The following is a 20,209-nucleotide window of genomic DNA, read 5'->3' as shown; positions in this document are numbered from 1 at the left end:
AAGGACAGGTTAGCCAGGAAGAAATACATGGGTGTGTGAAGTCGGGAATCAGTGCTGATTAAGAGGATCATCCCAACATTCCCCAAGACTGTCAGTGTGTAAATCACAAAGAAAAGCAAAAAGAGGGTGGCCTGTAGCTCCGCGGTGTCTGCTAATCCCAAGAGGATGAACTCAGTCAGCGAAGTATCGTTTTTGCTGCCCATGTGTTACAGATAGGGTTTGCTTAAAGTTGCATTACCTGTCAATATTGTCTTCTCCTTGTTTATGGGGAATAGAAACGTGAATGAGGTTTTTTGCCTGGGGGAAGGAAAACAACCTAGGATAAAACAGCAGGTAAATAGAGCGATCCAGGAAGTGGAAAACTGGAGGACAAATAGATAAGCTCTGTGAGCAATTGTCTGCATGAACTCATTAATACAAAAATCCCATTCAGTGTCTGCAAACGCAGTCTGTGTTGGTGTATTCTTTCATTCCAGCCAGTATCCAAATTCAGCTGATAACTATACCCTTGCTGAAAGCTCTCTAATTTTGTGAACATTTATGTGAGTTTAACTCAGATGTATTTTTTTCCCCACTCAGGAGCACTCTGAGTATTTCTCAATACCAAAATTCATTCGTTAACTCCCAGAAAGCAAGCTTGTCTACCCCCAGGAGCAAATATAGTGACCATTCAAACAACCAATATGTTGTCACCTCTCATAAAATTTTATGAAGGATTTTGTTGTGTTTTAAAAGTGAATCAAAGGGTATCGGAGGATTCATTTGGTTAAGTGCCTGACTTCAGCTCAGGTCATTATTTCATGGTTTGTGGGTTGGAACCCTCTGTATGACGGGCTGACAGCAGAAAGCCTGGAACTCCTTCAGATTCTGTGTCTTCAGCTCTCTCTGTTGCTCCCCTGATTTCTCTCTCTCTCGCTCTCGCTCTCGCTCTCGCTCTCGCTCTTGCTCTCTCTCTCTCAAAATAAGTAAACATTAAAAAAATTAAAAGAAAAAATACAACTGAATCAAACAATTGTTCTTGTTACAAAGTACACTCTGAGTTAGCGTCCTACAGTAGCAGACATTCTGTTTGCCCACCTCAGTGCATAGTAGTGCCAAATCCTGGTAAATTATTTCCTCGTGTCTTACCTGCATAGTGTAGTATTTTCATTTTTGTTCGGAGTTCTCAGTTGAAGCTTAAACATTAAAAGTAGAAAATTTTGATCTTTAACATGCAATGCAATGCAATCCAAATTTGAATTAACTTTATTAAAATTTAAACCACCTTCTGGAAGATCCACATTTTCATGCTTTTATGTTGTTTTCATAAAGAGAAATGGGTAACCATTGGAACCAGATGATGGGTTTTAATTGCTAGTCAATCCTCTAAATGCAGAAACTGCAGTCTCAAAGGAGAACACAATATGATCACATGCAGGCATATGGAATCAAACATTATGTGGGCCTTTCATCACCAAGTACTTATTCATCTCTATGTTATTTTAAAGTCTTGCCAAAATAACTGATGAATCACTGTATTATAACTGTATGGTAACTACATTGGAATTTAATGAAATTGAAAAATTGCCATTTGCCAAAAATTTGATTTTAATTGGGCATTTATGTTTCCTTACTCTATGTATTGGTAGCTTATTCCAAATGGGCAGATGGTTCACTACCAACTTATTATTTGCTTCCCTTTTTATTAATTGAAATAATTATTATTCTTTTCTTTTCTGTTTGTGTGTATGTGTGTGTGCGCACTTGCATGCATGCACACACACACACTTTTTCCCTTTGAGCAAGTTTTATCCTTCAACTCAACTCTTGTTGAGTGAATTTCATGATAATGAGAAACTAAATCCATTGTACAATGTTTATAGAATTACTATGCCCTGAGCAAATAAGACAATAATTGAGAAAACCTAACTTTTTAAAAATGATTTTATAATTGTGTTGGCTTTCTGCATTTGTCGTCCGTGATTCTGATCCTAGAATGGTTGTAAAAAACAGATTTTCCAGTTCTAACTATAAATAAAATAAGGTGTCAAACAAATGCACTGGGCACCCATATGCACAGAGTCTATTTGCATAGAGAACTTACAATATTTTACATTTGTCCACTTAAATTCCCAATTAGTCCTCTACACCAGTCTTTGAGGTTCACATTATTATTTTACACATTTTGCAGCTGAAGTTTCAAGCTATTAAATGACTTTTCAGTAGACAAACTGTTAAAAAGTGGGAGGATCAATTTGATCACAATTTTCAACAGAAAGAATACCAACTTTCTTATTTGTTCCTTCTCATCATAGTCACTTAGAACATTATAAAAATATATATGTACATACATACACACATATATATATTGCACACATATGTTGCATGTGTATTCCAGTAAATACAGTCTTCCAATCATCAGAGCAGGGAGAGCACTTCTAAAAAAGGTTCCTAGCATCATGTAATATATTGCTTGAATACATGACTTGATTTGTAAATATGTCATCCTTATGCCATTAAAAACTACATTCTAATTGATCACTAACAAATATATAATATTATTTATTTATTTATCTAATATTTATTTATTTTTGAGAGAGAGAGAGAGTGTGGGAGGGGAAGAGTGAAAAGGAGACAGGATCTGAAGCAGACTCTGTGCTGACAACAGAGATCCTGATGTGGGTGTTGGGGCCCAGCAGGCCAAAAAACCTCCTGCAGAGCAACCGTTGATGGCACTGCCTCCCAGACACAGAAGAGTGACCGTTGATGGCCAGGTCTCCGGGGTGCAGGAGAAAAACATTTGGGAAGTTGTGGAACAAGTCGAAAGACTGTGAAGCAACATTTGGCCTCCTGGCCTGCATATGTGGCTACTGTTTAACCTGTCTATGATTTTTCTTGTTGCTTTACAAAAGCAAAAGGCATATACCTTTAAGTTTTGAATCAACTTGGGTCAGTTAGTGGCACCAGCTTTCCCTTACATTATTTCTGTTCCCAGCCCGTTGCCTGCTGTTGGGGCAAAAACAATCCTCTGTCTAAAATTAACCCCTTGAATGATAAGCATCTTGCCCAGACATAACTGCTAAAGGACCTTGAAGAAAAGAAGATTCTTTGAGAGACAGACTTCCTCATTCCTGTTTTTTTTTACTTCTGTTCTCACGGCTGTTCTCTCTTCTGTGATAAAAAATGATCCTTCCCAAAGCATGTTTTTACTTTTTCAAGGACCATAAACTATGTAATCATTAAAGAAAAAAAAAATGTATAATCCCCTATGGCATAAAAGATACTGACTTTCTTAGTAAAGTGTGGCTTTACCACCATTCACGTTGTCTGTCTTCTTTCTTTCCTATAGATAGTTCGCTGACACCAACCACCTACTCAGGGACCATTCGACTGGTCCCCCGTCCTCCGGATGTGGGGCTTGCCATAAACCTTGAGATCATGACCTGAACCAAAGTCAGATGCTTAACCAGCTGAGCCACCCTGGCAACCCCATAATATTTATTTAAAATATACTTGGGTTAACATGGAAGCAAGGGAAAGAATGTTACAGAGAAGAGATCAATATTCAACCAAACTTAAAGATCAAAAAACAATATTAAATTTATTGAACAAGAGATTACAACTAAAATTTTTGAGATTCACTGAAGAAGAAACAGAAAGAATGATTAAAAGAATCTTTCAACTTAAAACATGGTTAAAAATGGTTAAACATTGAGTTGGAAGCTTTTTAAATTTTTGATATTTTATTTAGTTACTTATTTGAGAGAGACAGACAGACAGAACATGAGCAGGGGAAGGGCAGAGAGAGGGAGACACAGAATTCGAAGCAGGCTCCAAGCTCTGAGCTGTCATCACAGAGCCCAATGTGGGGTTTGCACCCATGAACCATGAGATCGTGACCTGAGCTGAAGTTGGACACTTAATTGGCTGAGCCACCCAAGCGTCCCTGGAAGCTGTGAGCTTTTTAAAGTCAGGCTTGCTAACCACAGTTTTCCTACAGTAAATGATCACCATGTTTAGGTACATGGTTTCATAAGTTTTGACAAAGAAAGTCTTGCAACCACCAGCACAGTCAAGACAGGATATTGCAAGTCTAATGCATTCCATCATGCCCTTTTATAGACAATTCCATCCCCATCCCCAACCTCTGACAACCAAGAAGGAAACCATTGATTTATGTCATGCTTTTGCTATCTGCCAGATGTGATCTAAATAGAATCATGCTGGAGTAGGTCATTGAGAGGATGTGATCTCTAGTTGAGCTGTGATCTAAACCTGAACCTAGGCAATCAGAGGCTCCTTATTCTTCTCCTGTCCTTGAAATGCATGTTCTGCCATTACTCTAATGTTAGCAGCCATGTCAAAGATGTAGCCTTGAGAGAGTAAGGTGCTATTGAGATCTTCTGGACTGAAAACATGACTAAACCCACTAAATCCAAGTAAGACCTATATATAAATTTTAAGGTTCTGGTGAGCAGGTGAAGCAACCTACTTGCCTTGCTTATTAAACCTGCCACCAATCTGGAGTGCTCTGCCTCTTTCTTAGGTCTCCCTTTGCCATCTCTGCTTGGGCCCAACTTGTAAACCAAACACAACATGTAGACTTGGCTTCTGTCTTCCATTGTAACTTGAGATTTAACAATGTTGCCACTTTTATCCATTTCCCCTTGCATATCACTAAGCTAGTCACTTCTATTTGTGTATCATCAGTGATGGGCATTGAGTCTGCTTCCAATTTAGGGCAATTATGTATAAAGCTCCTCTTCCTGTGGGCCTATGTTTTTATCCAGAGTAAATAATAAAATGGCTAGGATCTACAGTAAGTGTATGCTGTTTAGAAGCCTAACAAACTTTAACAAAATTATTCTGTTGCTTTTTATTGCCACCAACAACATCTGAGAATTTGTGTTGCTTTAAATATTCTCCAGCACCTGGCATGTTCTTTCTGGTTTTTTATTTTTCTTTTTTAAAGTTTTAGCTATTTTAATAGTTATGAGCATGTTTCTCATTTTGATTTTAAGTTTCCTTAATGCCAAATCATTTTGAACATTTTCATGAGCATATTCTTACCTTTATTTTTCCTTTGGTGAAATATCTGTGAAAATCTTTTGCTTATTCTGTTATTTGGTTGCTTGTTTTATTGTTATTGAGTTATAAGAATTATTTATATATTTTGGATACAAATTCCTAAAAGATATGCCCTTTGCCAATATTTCTTTTCTAGCTTGTAGCTTGACTATATTTTTATAAAAATATATTATATATGTTTTATATAATATATTGTATATGCTATAATTATATAATATATATTTTTACTAAAATATATTTTATAGTATCTTTTTGAGAACAAATTATACTTTTAAGTACAACTTATTAACTTTTACTTATATGTTTGTGCTTTTTGTGCAATATTTAAGAGAAACGTTCCTAATTCAAGGTGAAACTATTTCCTCCTGTATTTTATTCCAGAATTTTTAAATTAAATTTTACTTCGGGTCTATCACTTTTCCCTTGATTTGGGTATATAGTTTGACATCATTTTCCTTTCTCCTTCCCTCCCTTCTTCCTTCCTTCTCTCTCATTTCCTCTCCTTCTCGTATTGCTTTCCCTTTTTCTTTTCTTGTATTTTGTTTTCTGTGAATTAATGTCCATTTTATCAACCAGTGGGTTGAATCTTTCCCTAAGTCCCAAGGCATCAAGTTCTGGGAAAATTGTGTTTCTCAGCACTCCTCTGAAGAGCTGAGACAAATCCAGGTTTTGGCACTTGAGTTGATATTTGTCATTCTGGGGTAAGGCCACACACACACACACACACACACACACACACACACACACACACACACTGAGTCCTAAAAAGTGGAAGTCACAGAATAGGGCTGTCTTCCCAAATTCAAGCTTACTACATATCTGGCAGGCTTTCCATGTCCCTATCAAATAATGAGTTGATGAGGGGATAGGTCTGGTCTTCTTTTTGAAGACCTTTGTGTTCTAAACTTCACCAAAATCCTGATCTTTAATCTGACATAAGTGGTGTGGTGTTTGCAGTCACCTGCTTCTGCACAGTAACTGATCAAAGTAGCCATGACATCTATGGCCTCGTCAGACCTAGGGAGAAGAGCTCATGGCATCATTTTCTTAACAAGCTTTAATGTTCATAGGTTCAAACTTTTCTGTTCTGCCACAGACGACTTCTCCCGTAATAATACAGGAAAAACAGAAAACACCAAAGCTGCTCAGGCAGGCTTAGGCTCCTGATGATGTTCTTGGTTATTTCTTTTATAATGAACTCATTTCCATTATATAAGCATAAACAATTAAGGCCTAAAACATTGATTTTGTTAGAATTACTTTCCAAAGACGGGAGGATCGGTTAATATATCTTTGAGCAGAGATGTCATAGAATTTGAGACCCCTCTATTCCATATTGTGGCCTTTTATCCTGTGGCCTTCTTTTTAATGCCATCAGTGACTTGTCTTTTGCTAAATCCAAAGGATTTATTTTATTTTTTTAACTTATTAATGTCTCTGAAGAATTTTACACATCTGTGTAAACTTCTTTCAATGTATATATGTATTCAGTTATATTTGATTCCTCCTGATTCCTTACACAAAAGGTGCATAAGAAACAAACTCTAGTGTTTCAATAACTGCAATCTCTTGACTCAGTATAAATTGAACTCATCAATGGTCCATTATAGTTTATGAGATGTAGGGTAAAGTCCTATGTTTTTGCATGTCATTTACTCAGTTATTACCAAACAAACAAACAAAAAAAACCCTTCAATATAAAAAGAGTTTCAAAGGATAATTTTAAATAAGCTAAATATTTTTGTTAATCATTGAGTTACATGATAAAGAGGATACTCATTATTTTGATTCAGATTTCTATATTTCTTGATATTATTACATAAGATTATTGTGATATTTAATTTTTTTTTAAACTTTAACATCAAAAGTAGAATAAAGCCCTTAATTATAAAAATTCATCCCATTATCTTCTTGGGACATATTAATAACAAAATTTATCATTTTCAGTTACTTATTTATATATATTTTTCTTTTTTAGTTTTCTAACAAAATTTTTGAAGTACAAATCATTATAATATTGACCAGTTTAATAGAGCAGGGTATGTCATATAGTAGATATTCAACAAGTATTTGTAGATAAATAAATAAAAGTATAAATAGATTTGATTATATTTTAAACTATAAAATAAATTTTAAGTCATTTTATAAATAATTAGAACCATAATTCATCATTTCCTAGATTATAAACATTTTTACCAATGCAATTTATTTAAGGATCAAAATGCTAATGTTTTATTGTAATAGCTTTATTCAAATTAATAAACCACATACATGTAAAAAGTGGATTAATATTGTTGGAAATTGTTTTTAATTTAGCCATTTCTGTTGCTGAAACACATGAGTGGATTTTTTCATACTTAGAAGACTGAAAAATATGTTGATTCATTAAGTAACTGTGATGTCTATTAATTTCTCTTGAGATTCAATAAGAAATACCATAATTAGGAAGCATTCTGATGTGGAGCCTTCTATTTTTCCCAATGCAAAAGGTAGTAGTTCATAATTTTCAAAGGGATTTATTATGTTAAAGTAAAAACAGTTAATAAAGAGTCTTCATTTTCTTAAAGTATAGTGATTATTTTTTCTCTCAAGATACTTATCGCCATAATAATTATCCCAGTCAGTAATAATTGAACTGCATACTCCTTGAATTTAAGCTAAAAAATGCACCAGAAATTACTGTTGATGAGATCCATTGGGCATTAATTTTGAATTGTTGACCTTTCTCAAAAGGTAGTAACAGTAGCACTGCCAATTTGTGGTATAAAAAGGTGACATCATGATGCTTTTGAAAATAGTGGACAATCACCTCTAATGGCACATCTTCTTTTGCAATTTAATGGTCAAATGATTATAATGCAGTTGCTTGAATTTTTATTCCAAAAGATTTGTTATCACAGAAGTTTTATTTTTTTTCTTTTCTGTATCTTTTTTTTATGGTAACAATGGTACAAGACAAGCCAGATAAATTGCGTTTGCAGGTTCAAACATAATTGCAATGAAGACCTAAGATTAAATTTGTATGCTATTATCAAAACTAATAAACAAGGTTAGTGGTATTCACTTTAAAATTATATAAAAGACAATGATGTTCAATGTTGTCAAATCTAGGAAACAATTCAATGGAATGTGAAGCTGACAGAGAAAAAGCAAAAACAAAACAAAAATTTAAAATGTAGATGGAATAGAATCATGGAAAGGGTAAAACAGAAAATCATGAGAATAAATAAAAACGTTTCATCTGAGTTCTTGAATTTCAGATGCATATCTAATCCAAAACTTAGTTCTATTTTCTCACCCTTCAGAAAATATTTAGATGTAATTTTTTGGTGAACATTCATAATACTAAATGTCCTTAAAAAATAACCCAGCAGTGGATACTCAAAACATTTGTAAAGAAAACTATAAAAACATCATTAAGAGATTTTAAATAAATATGAATAGTGACACTATGTTTATAAAGATGGCTTCATATTTTAAAGATATAGGTGTTACAAAGCTGACCTTTAAATACAGCACAATTCCAAACAAACTTCCAAAAATATTTTTAATGTAACAAGCTAATTTAAATATTAGCTAAGTCATTCTTGAAGGCTAAGTCATTCCTGAAGAATATTCTAAGAGAGAACAATGCCATTAAATGAAGAAAAACTTATCAGTGAAGAAAGTTTAATATAGGCTGATGATTAGAAGAAACTCAGATCCACATGTGAGGATTAGAAGAGATAGATCCATATGTAAATACAATTGTAATACATTACAGGATAGCACTGAAAATGAATGGAAAACATACATATTTTAAAAAGCAGTGAGGAAAATATACTATGCATTCAAAAAAGAAAAGATCCCTACTTACTGCATTGGGAAAATAATAATAATAATAATATTATTATTATTATTCCAGATGTGTTAAAGATTTAGATATCTGACTCCTCACTATGTTGGCAAAAACAATGTAAAAGTTTGACTGTAACAAGTCAGGAATATATATAACTATATAACTATATGTATGTATTACTATAACTATATATACATATATATAATTATAACAAGTGTTAGGAAATATGTGAAACCTGAGGTATTTTGTGCTGGTTTTCAGAGTATAAATGTGAGCAAGAAATTTAGGAAACATTCCATTATGTTTTAAAGTTGAATATATATATATATATATATACTCTGTACCCAATCAATGCCACATCGAGGGATGTACCTAGATAAAACTCATACCTGTGCACCAAGTGACATGTAAAGCAGCATGCACAGCAGCATTAGTCATAATAGCTGGTAAATGGCAATTTAATTTGACAGATTAAGGAAAATAACACTACAAAACTGTAAAATTAAATAGTGCAGCAGGGTGCCTGGGTGGCGTGGTCAGTTAAGCCAAAGACTCTTTGATTTCAGCTCAGGTCAACATCTCATGGTTTGTGGGATTAAGCCCCCGTGTCAGGCTCTGTGCTGATAGTATGGAGCTTGCTTGGGATTCTTTCTCTTCTCTTTCTGCCTTTCTCCGACTCTCTCTCTCTCCCTATTTCAAAATAAATAAATAAATAAATAAACTAAAAAATAAGTTACTAAACAAATTATCAGTGCAGGAATACATAGGAACGTTAGAAAATAATCTTGAAGGAAAGCACAAGCAATCTAAAGGACACACTGGATGCCAGCACATTTATAATGTTAAAAAATAAAAAAGTAGATTTATTGAAAATGTATTTAAAGAATGTGAATGAATTTATTTTTAAATTGGAAGCTAGTGAATGAAATATATAGAAGGGTGGTTATCACTGTCAAAGAAGCAGGATAATAGGGGTGATCACAGAGAACTTCCAATCTGGGCAAGTCTCAAAGTTCTTTGTTTTTTATTTAACTTGGGAGGTGATTTTATATGTATTCATTATTTTTATTTTCTAGTAATTATCTTATAGTTTTAAGTAAATTAAGTTTAATATTTTACATGTGAAAGAACAAACAAGCTTATAATCTTAATTAAAAGAATAAAAGAAAAAGGAAAACACTTGGGGAAATTTTCTGAATATAGAACTTAGGTCAGAGGTGCCCACGACTGCCATCAGGTTTGGTGATTTACTGGAAGGACTCAAAAACTTCAGAATCACAATTACATTTATTGTTATAGTTTATTGTAGTTACAGGTTTGGATTAAAATTGGCAAAGGAAAAATGTGTATGGGGCAGAGTCCGGAGGAAACCAGGCATAGCCTCCCCTTATCCACTCCCAGTGAGGTCACACAGACTGCACTTGGTTTTCCAAGCAATATCGTCTGGTGATTAGTATGAAGTCTTGCCAATCAGAAAAGCTTAACCAAATCTTAGTGTCCAGGGTTTCTATGAAGGGCAGTACTTAGGCTTGGAGAGCCCACATAACCGTTCTTCGTTATTTGGTCTCCAACTGCTCCACTTGAGAATTCAAACAGATTCAGCGTGGCCCAAAGTGTTCAAAAAAGCCCCAGGTATACAAAAACAGGCATTTACCATAAATCACATCATTATCTTAAACTGTTGGGGGTGGGAACCCAGCATGCAGAGATGCTCTCATCAGGTAGGATATTCCAAGGTTTCAAAAGTTGTCTCTTGGGAGCCAAAGACCCACTCTTGAAGACTTTTAGAATATGCAGAGTCTGAGCAATCCAAACGAACTGAGTTAACCCATGACTGCAGAGTATCAACATGAAAAAACTTGGTGACAGTGATTCTTACATAATTGTAACTTGGCTCTCTAGTTTTGTCAGTATAGAAAATGAATTAATTTTTAAATTATTAATTAATTACTCTTTATGAAAATAATCAGCTGATTACTTCCTTTTATAACTAATATTCCTAAGATGGGACTCTTATAGTGTAGTCCATGAAAACCTATGTAGGTTTTCAGCAGTTGGATGCTTTCTCCCCTTCCCTAACCTACACAAGAGGAAAAAACATCCTGAATCATTTTGCTTTTTCTTGGCAGGGGAAACATAATTCTCACCATTTTGTCTCTAAATGTGTAAATCTCAGGTTCTTGGAAACTAGAAAACATATATTAGTTTGCCTTGCACTATCCCATGAAAATATACAACTATCTGCAATATGGAAGAACAGAATGTCTTAAGACGCCTGCAAGTATCAGCAACCTAGAATCCTTGTTTCTGCATGTTGATAGATCCTGTGTTCAAGTTCTGTACTCAATTATCAATGTGTGGAAGGGGGGCGGTTTCCCCCACACCACCATGCAAGCTATGCTCTGGATACTAGCATGGTATATAGCAGTGTATCCTACAATGCAACTCAATTCTGACACTCTCTACCTAAAGATAGCATCGAATTGCACAGGATAAGGACTCAGTCCTGCAAGACTGACCCCATGCTCAGATGTCATTCAAAGTCCCGTATTGTTACCCATGCTTCTGCTAGACTGGCTATTGATTGGCGTTTCCAGTGAGCCCCTCCATGGATTATAATTTAAAGTCTTTGTCCTATGAGATTTTCACTCCCTTGAGCCCATTACAAATCCTGGTTGTCACCTGTGCTTTTGACTGAAATGGCTAAAAATCAGAGGTTCCTAGGACCCTCCTTCTTGGGTTTAATTAAATTGCTACAGTGAGTTGAAGAACTCAGAGACATATTTCACTTATGGATTACTGATTTATTGTAAAAGGACATAACTCAGGAACACCCAGATGACAGTGATACATGAGGCAATGTGTGAGGAAAGGGTGTGGAGCTTCCATGCCTTCTCAGAAGTACCGCTATCTCTGAATCTCCAAGTGCTCACTAATCTGGAAGCTTCCTCAATCTCATAACTTCACATTTTAATGGAGGCTTTACTACATAGGCATAGTTGACTAAATCATTGGCCATTGCCAATGGATTCAACATCCAGCACTTTCACCTCTCCCCTCCCCAGCTTGGGTGACCTAGGAACATCCCAAAGGTTACCTCATTATTAGCATAGCAGAAGACATCTTTATCTCTCTCACCAGTTAGGAAAGCTTCAAGGGTTTTGGAAGCCCTGTTCTAGAAACTGGGACAAAGACCACATATGTGTTTCTTATTATACATCACAATATCACATTCCTGGGTGGAAGCACACTTTTCTGAACCTTGTGTTTCCTACCACATTAAAAAAAAGATGCAACATACCAATAAACAGCTTTCAATTCTGGAGACTGTATCTTCTCTACGGGTGTGTCCACTTTTGAGCCACTCAGTGGATCTTCCTAAAGGTGAACAACTCCAGGATGCACAGCAAGAAGGACTCTTCCAACTGCAATGTAAGCAGTTCCATGCCTTAGTCATTTTCATACAGCATTCTCCAAATTGACATGGGCATATCAAAATGTTATGTGCAGTAGAAGAACCCTTCCGAAATTTTAAATAGATCAAATTTTTGTTTCAGCAAATGTACTTCCCTCAGCTTGAAACACAAGCATTATCTTTCTACTGGGTTTGGTTGAGACAGGAATGCCTGACCATAAGACACCAGGTTATCACAAGTCCCAAATTTTCTATTACAAACATGGAGTTATAAGGTCTCTTATTGATAAAGTCAGGACTCCATGTAGAACATCATTATTTCATGAAATTTGCATATGTGAAACTAGGCCTGACCAAATCCTGAAGGTCCAAGTAATTTTCAGGAGACCCTCCATTTACTCTCCCAGCACAGTGTGGCATCAAGGGACTCTATGGCTAATTAACCAAGAGTTAAAACAAAAGCAAAAACAAAACAAAAAATTAAAAAATAAACTAAGCTTGGTTTCTGGCAGGATCTACATATTGTAGTGATTACTACAAAGAAAGCCCACAACAATATTATTACCCCAGGCTAAGGGATTCCTAAAGAAGATTGGAAAATTTATCCATTAAGTAGAGCTTCTAGAAATAAACATTTATTTTTATTTAAAAACTTTTTTTTAAATGTTTATTTATCATCGAGAGACAGAGTGACAGTACATATCATCAGAGGCCCAGAGAGAGGGGGAGACACAGAATCTGAAGCAGGCTCCAGGCTCTGAGCTGTCAGCACAGAGCCGAACGGGGAACTCAAACCCACGAGCAGTGAGATCATGACCTGAGCTGAAGTCAGACGCTTAACCGGCTGAGCCACTTAGGCCCATCATTTTTTAAAAATATGTATCTACATTTCTTGGTACAAGAGATCTATTTCAGTTTGGCCAGTTGGTCAAGAACATAAAGGAATACAATCAGTAGCAAAGGGGAGGTTCAGGGAAGTTATATATGGATGGATTTCTTTGGTATGGGCTGTGCACAGTTGGTAACACACCCTTAAAATGACTCCTCCCTACTCTGGTTCAACTGCTTGTATGCGGGTGAGTCACACTTCCTCTGATCCACCCAGTAGTGCTTGGACTGGATTGGAAGGCAGGAGAGAAGTATTTCATCCTCTAGATCCCTAGAAACTAATGCTTGAATATATGCATTACTCTTGGCTAATCAAAAATTCCATCATAGCTTATGAGTCTTGAGAATGTAAAGCAAAATGAAAGATGATTCACAACAGCTGGGAATGCAAGGGGCTGGTGATTGTCGTGTATGAAACAGACTGTTTCTATGGTGAGGTCCTCACTCTTGTCTATTTCCTTTGGTTCCTGCTGGTTTCTAAAGGTTCTTATCTTCCTGATACTTTGAAGGGGTTATCCTATCCATTTTTTACTTTCAAAGGACATAGCTGTCTTCCTGCTGTTTCTCCCCATATCACTGTTTGTAAGACACGATAGTAGCCTTAAAGTGAAGGATCTTTGTGTTTTAATAAAAGACACACACACCTTATAGAAAGGGAAATGCTCTTTACAATCATATTTTAAAAATACAATGAAGAAATTACTATTTTTTAAAATTAGTTGTATTTCTTTTTACCAGATGTGTAAGGTTAGTCACTGAAATAAGAACAAAGAAAGAAAGAAAGAAAAGTGATTTTGGCATCAGATCTTTTGTTATTAAAAATCTGATCTTTGGCTTATTAAATAAGAAACCTTCTAGTTGCAACAAAAGTGATTTTAAATTTCCTACTAGCTGTAAGAATGGAGTGAGATTTTCGCAATGTCCAGCATCCTGGATTTATCTGTTCTCCATCCTCTCTACCGTAGGAGTCTTAAGGTACAGACTCCATGCCATTGTCAATAACTTAACATCTAGAACTGTGTTTTAATTACTAAGAAATACTGCTCTAAATGCTGCTCTAATTGTTAAAGAAAGCTAACCGTTATTAAATGAATACAATGTGTTAAACAAGGGGCTAGGTGTTACATGCATTACCCAGCCCTCACAAGAATATCATGAGATGGACAATTATTATTCACAATTAAAAAATTAATAACCATAAGATTAAATAGATAGCTTAATGGCTCACAGTTATGAAATGACAAAACTAACATTCAGATCAGGTTGCCTGAGTCATAAGCACTTACTCTTGTGTCTTATTATTCAAGGCATATTTTCTTGTAGTCACTCAGATAATTGAAAACTAAACAAAAATCAAGGTGCCTAGGATTCTTCTCAGTAGTATTGAGTTTGTAATTTAGAAGTCCCTCAAATACCTAATGCTTTAAAGTGTCTTTCAGTATCTGATAGAAATCATAGAATTTATAGGAGAAAGCATTTTTTATTGTTTGGTATTATTAAATTAAAAAAAATTTTTTTTTAATTCTTTTTTAGAGACAGAGAGAGACAGCACGAGCAGGCTAGGGTGAGAGAGAGACACACACACAGAATCTGAAGCAGGCTCCAGGCTCTGAGCTAGCTGCCAGCACAGAACCTGACATGGTGCTCAAAACCACGAACCGTGGAATCATGACTTGAACCGAAGCCAGAAGCCAGACGCTCAACTGACTGAGCCTCTCAGGCACCCCTGTTTGGTATTATTAAAATGTTTGTATTTTTAGTGAAACATTTCCCAGTGATGGAGACATGTCGTGTTGTAACTGTCTATATTAGAGTCAATGATTTTACCATTTTTCATCTCTCTCATTCAAAAGAAGCCATTTAAGGGGCGCCTGGGTGGCTGAGTTGGTTGAAGATCCCACTCTTGATTTTGGCTCAGGTCATGATTCCAGGGTCATGGAATCCAGCTCCATGTCAGGCTCTGTGCTGAGTGTGGAACTTGTTTGAGATTCTCTCTTTCTCCGTCTCTGTCTCTCTCTGTCTCCCCCTACTTCTGCCCTTCTCCCTTACTTTTGCTCTCTTTCTCTCTAAAATAAAATTATTTTTAAAAATAATACAATACAACACAACACAACACAACACAGTACAACACAATACAATACAAACACCATTCAAGCCACACCACTAGAAAGGAAGTAGTTGCATATCCAAAGTCCTCCTGGGGTTGGGGATTATCTTGGGGTAATGTCCCACTTGTCACAGACTAGGAGATAAATACTCATCCCTTATAAGGTCCATTTGTAAAATTTGGAAAGAAGTGTTGTCAGCAACTTATACAAAATAAACTCTCTCATTCAAAGTTTTAGATGGTGCTAAGGTAGGTGACTGCCTGCTGTGAAGGGATGATGTAACAAAGATAATGTTGCCTTAGATAAAAGGTTATGCTCACTGATTATCTGTGGTGTTTTCTTAATTTATGTGCATATGTGGGCCAGGGGAGTGGACAGGGGATGGTGGAGGCATAAATCTGTACTTACCTGACCTATGGCATTTTCCAAAAATATTGCTTGATTCATTGTGCTCATTATTGCCAGGAGGCGAGAACTGACAGTGTCTAGTTTGGAATTTGGGAAAATCCAATGATATAATTAATTGAGTAAGCTTAAGCTAACCCTCATCAGTAAGCTGAATCTCCCTTTCTATAAGCACATACGTATATTCACATATATATAGTATGACTATTTTGTATTTGTTCCTATAAACATCAATATAGGAAGCCTATGACTCTGTGTCAGATACTGAATAGTTGAATAATCATAATGACATTAATAGTAATAATAAATAATATGGATCCATTTTACGCATCTAATACAATAAGTTCTGTAAATAGTGTTATAATTTATCCAGTTTAATCCTGGTTTCAACCTTCTTTATGGAATATTATTACGCTAATAAACAAAATAAAAAAATAGGGATACAAACCTTGAATGGCTTACAAAACCTTAAACACCACATCTGAGGTTAAAGTCAATTTTGTCTACCTCAAATCTTGTGTGTTTCACCATTAAAGTACAGTGCCATTGGCTTGTTGATACCAATGGGAAATAAAACATGTTTCAAGAAACTTAACTGATTTTGAGAATTTCTATTAATATTCTACAAACAAAGATCAAAGTTTCCTACCCAATCATGAAGCTCTTAAACACGCAGTCTTGTTTGCCTTACAGGATAATTTTGTTCAATAAATAAAGTGGGTCTGATTTTATAAACAAGGGTAGTTTTGCATAAAGATGGAATGATTTGTAGTAGAAAACCCAGGATTAGAGTTCAGGTATCCAGACAATTACCTTTTTTTTCCATTTCCTAGTCCTTGCTGTAGCCGCTTCTGTACCAATGAAAGCAAAAGCAAGCCAATCCCAATAAGCAGGCAAATGTGACGATCTGGAGGTCTTAGTGTAGAGTATTGTTACTCATATAGCCAAAAAGCAGATGGTGATAGTGATATCTTGTCTGATACAATCCTTGGGAACCTAAATTGGTTTACTTTAGTTATTTGATTGGTTCTTTAACATTAATTCTTTAGTTAGAAGGCTGACTAAAATGATTTAGGCGAATCCTTGTTGTGATTATTGAATTGATTCTTTTTTAAATTTTATTATTTGTTTTGAGACAGAGTGAGAGAGAGCAGAGCAAGGGTGGAGAGAAAAACCCAAGTAGGCTCCATGCTGTCAGTGCAGAGCCCAGTAATGGGTTGGATCTCACAAACCATGAGATCATGATCTGAGCCAAAATCAAGAATTAGATGCTTAACCGATTCAGTTACTCAGGCACTCCATGATTATTGAATAGATTCTTTAACCACTGAATCTGTGCAAATTCCTTATTTGAAGTTCAGTATACAATGTAGTTACAGCAAGTAATTACAGATACTTTAGCCATTGTAATCACTGAATCTATTTATGTAATGATTTCTTTATTTATAAAATTTTAAATGTTTAATTACTTTTGAGAAAGGGAAGGACAGAGTGCGAGTTGGGGAGGGGCAGAGAGAAAGAGGGAGACACTGAATCCAAAGCAGGCTCTAGGCTCTGAGCGGTCAGCACAGAGCCCTACACAGGGCTTGAACTTCTGAGTCGTTTGATCACAACCAGAGCTGAAGTTGGACTCTTACTCAATTGAGCCACCCAGGATTCCCACTAAATTGATTTTTTAAACCACTACTTTAGAGAAAAAAGAAAAGAGATTTAAGTGAGGATGTGAATATTACTTAAAGTTTAGAAATGAAATTTGCAAAGCATAGCCATGTAAACTTTTTTCTCTTTTACTTTAAGGGTTTGGACTGCTTCCTCATAGATTCTGATACTCACCTTACATGTTTTCTCAGCCAAGGTTTTCATTTTTAAGATCTGATTCCCAAATAAGACTGACCTCTTCTAAGTGTACCTAGAAGATTGCCGATCAATTTGTTGCAGGAGGGGACACTCTGAGGTTACCAAGAATGGCAGAGAGAATAGACCTCCATTATTTATTTGCCTTACTATTCAATATAGTGTTACTTTAAAATTACTAATCTCTAACTTCCTACTGAATATATTCCATCACACTATAATTTATTTTTTATTTGCATAAATTCTGGTTTCTTCCTTGATTAATTTCCTTTTGTTTATATAGCATATATTTCCTCACATAGGTAGCTTAGAAGTCCATTAATAAATGCAGAAATAACAATTGTTCTTCAAGACTCTACATGTTTCTTGGATTTCAAATCAGACATTGTCTTACCTCAGGGACAAGAAAGAAACCTAAGCCCAGGGAGAGGAAACCAGTACTCATAGGACATGTGTAGGAGATTTACTACACTGTCAAACAGTATATTTGCACAGAACACACACACGCACACACACACACACACACACAATGCTTTTCTTTATAAAAAATACAGATCATGTACACATGCTGTCAAGAATAAGATGAATTTTGAGACACCTGAGTATTTTATTAAAAATAAAATTGACTCTGTTCCTCCCCCACTCATACACATGTGCTCTCTCTCGCTCTCTCTCTCTCTCTCTCTCTCTCTCTCAAAATAAATCAATAAACTTTAAAAAGGGTGCCTGGGTAGCTCTGTTGGTTAAGTGGCTGACTCTTGGTTTTGGCATAAGTCATGGTCTCACAGTTCATGAGATCAAACCCCATGTGGGGCTACTATGCTATCAGCATGGAGCCTGCTTGGGATTCTCCCTCTCTCCCTCTCTCTCCACCCCTTCTGGCTCATGCTTTCTCTTTCTCAAAATAAATAAATAGACTTAAAAATTTGAGTATTGATTAAGCAATTAAACAAAAATGTCCATTTATTTGTTTTAATGACTTTTACTTAATAAATTCTCATATTAGTGTTTATTATATGCCAGGAACATAAACAATATTTATAAATATCTACTCATTTATTCCTCTAACCATCACAGAGTGGTCAAATAACTTAATCAATCTCACACAACCAATAAATAGAAAAGCTAAGATTTGAACACTGTCATCTTACAATAACTGTTATGTCTTAACTGTTAAGTTAAACTACTTCCTAACATCACAGATATTCCTCTGGAGAATTATTTAGTTTACCTGTGTAAATTTTTTCCTAGAATTTTTCTCAACTTTTCTTTACAGGGAAGAATGAGATTTTAGTATGGAAAAATAAAGCTTTGTTTTAAGGATTTTACCAATGTTCACAATTCTACTGGGTCTTAATCAACCAAGCCACATTCATTCCATTTCTGCTTGGAAGGAACAAATACATTCTCTTCAAGTGCACAGCTTTTAAAGATTTACTGCCTCTCAAAACACCACCTCTGAAAAACACCCTCTAGTATCAATAAAGATTTTTAATTACCTTTTTAAAAGAAAATAACAGAAAAGAAAAAAGAGCAAATAGGTCATAGAAAACTTCATCATAACTGTGATTTTATTATTTTTCTATTTGCTTCCTTAGAAGAGAGATTGAGGATATTCTTGCTTCCTACATCACTCAAGTCAACTCGTGTATTCTGATACCATCTCTTTTGCACAAGAAACACAAAAGAACCAAGATGTTGGAGAGTAATTATACCATGCCAACTGAGTTTATTCTTGTGGGATTCACAGAATATTTACCTCTCAGAGTCACACTATTCTTGGTATTTCTCGTAGTTTATTCACTAACAGTGGTGGGAAATATGAGTTTAATAATCTTAGTTCATATCAATTCAAGCCTTCAAACCCCCATGTATTATTTTCTTAGCAACCTGTCTTTCTTAGACATCTGCTATTCTACAGCAATCACTCCTAAAATGCTGATGAATTTTTTAGCATCCAGGAAAAGTATTTCTCCCTATGGCTGTGCATTACAAATGTTTTCCTTTGGTTGCCTGGCTGATGCTGAGTGCCTCATTCTGGCAGCAATGGCGTATGACCGCTATGTAGCCATCTGTAACCCATTGCTCTACACTGCCCTTATGTCTAGGAGAGTCTGTATCTGCTTCGTTGTGCTGGCATACTTCAGTGGGAGTATGACTTCAATGGTACATGTCTGTCTCACATTCAGGCTGTCATTTTGTGGCTCTAATATTGTTAATCATTTCTTCTGTGATATCCCACCTCTTCTGGCTTTATCATGCACAGATACCCATATCAATGAGCTTCTGCTCTTTGCCTTGTGTGGCTTCATCCAGACCAGCACTTTTGTGGTCATATTTATCTCTTACTTCTGTATCCTCATCACTGTTTTGAGCATTAAGTCCTCAGGGGGCAGGAGCAAAGCATTCTCCACTTGTACTTCCCATTTCATAGCGGTCTCTCTGTTTTATGGAACACTTCTGTTTATGTACTTACGTCCCACCACTGACTATTCCCTGGACACTGACAAGGTAGTTGCAGTGTTTTATACAGTTGTCTTTCCCATGTTTAACCCAATAATTTACAGTTTCAGAAACAAGGATGTAAAAAATACCCTCAAAAAGCTATTAGAAAGAAACTGGACTTTCAAATGA

At 35.6% G+C, this 20,209-nt stretch overlaps 1 protein-coding gene across 1 annotated transcript; it reads left to right on the top strand.

Annotated features, from left to right (window-relative positions):
* Window positions 1-19,270: 19,270 nt before the first annotated feature.
* Window positions 19,271-20,209, top strand: LOC115272428 (olfactory receptor 5AS1). The gene has a single exon (XM_029915501.1). It carries the CDS (start codon window positions 19,271-19,273, stop codon window positions 20,207-20,209), a length of 939 nt encoding a protein of 312 aa, XP_029771361.1.

This window comes from Suricata suricatta, chromosome 11 (genome assembly GCF_006229205.1).
Source record: "Suricata suricatta isolate VVHF042 chromosome 11, meerkat_22Aug2017_6uvM2_HiC, whole genome shotgun sequence".
Lineage (NCBI taxonomy): Eukaryota > Metazoa > Chordata > Mammalia > Carnivora > Herpestidae > Suricata > Suricata suricatta.
This window is presented reverse-complemented; position numbering and strand designations above follow the sequence as displayed.

Bases quoted from the DNA above. Each gene is read 5' to 3' on its own strand.
- LOC115272428 (XM_029915501.1), top strand. From the start codon at position 19,271: ATGTTGGAGAGTAATTATACCATGCCAACTGAGTTTATTCTTGTGGGA.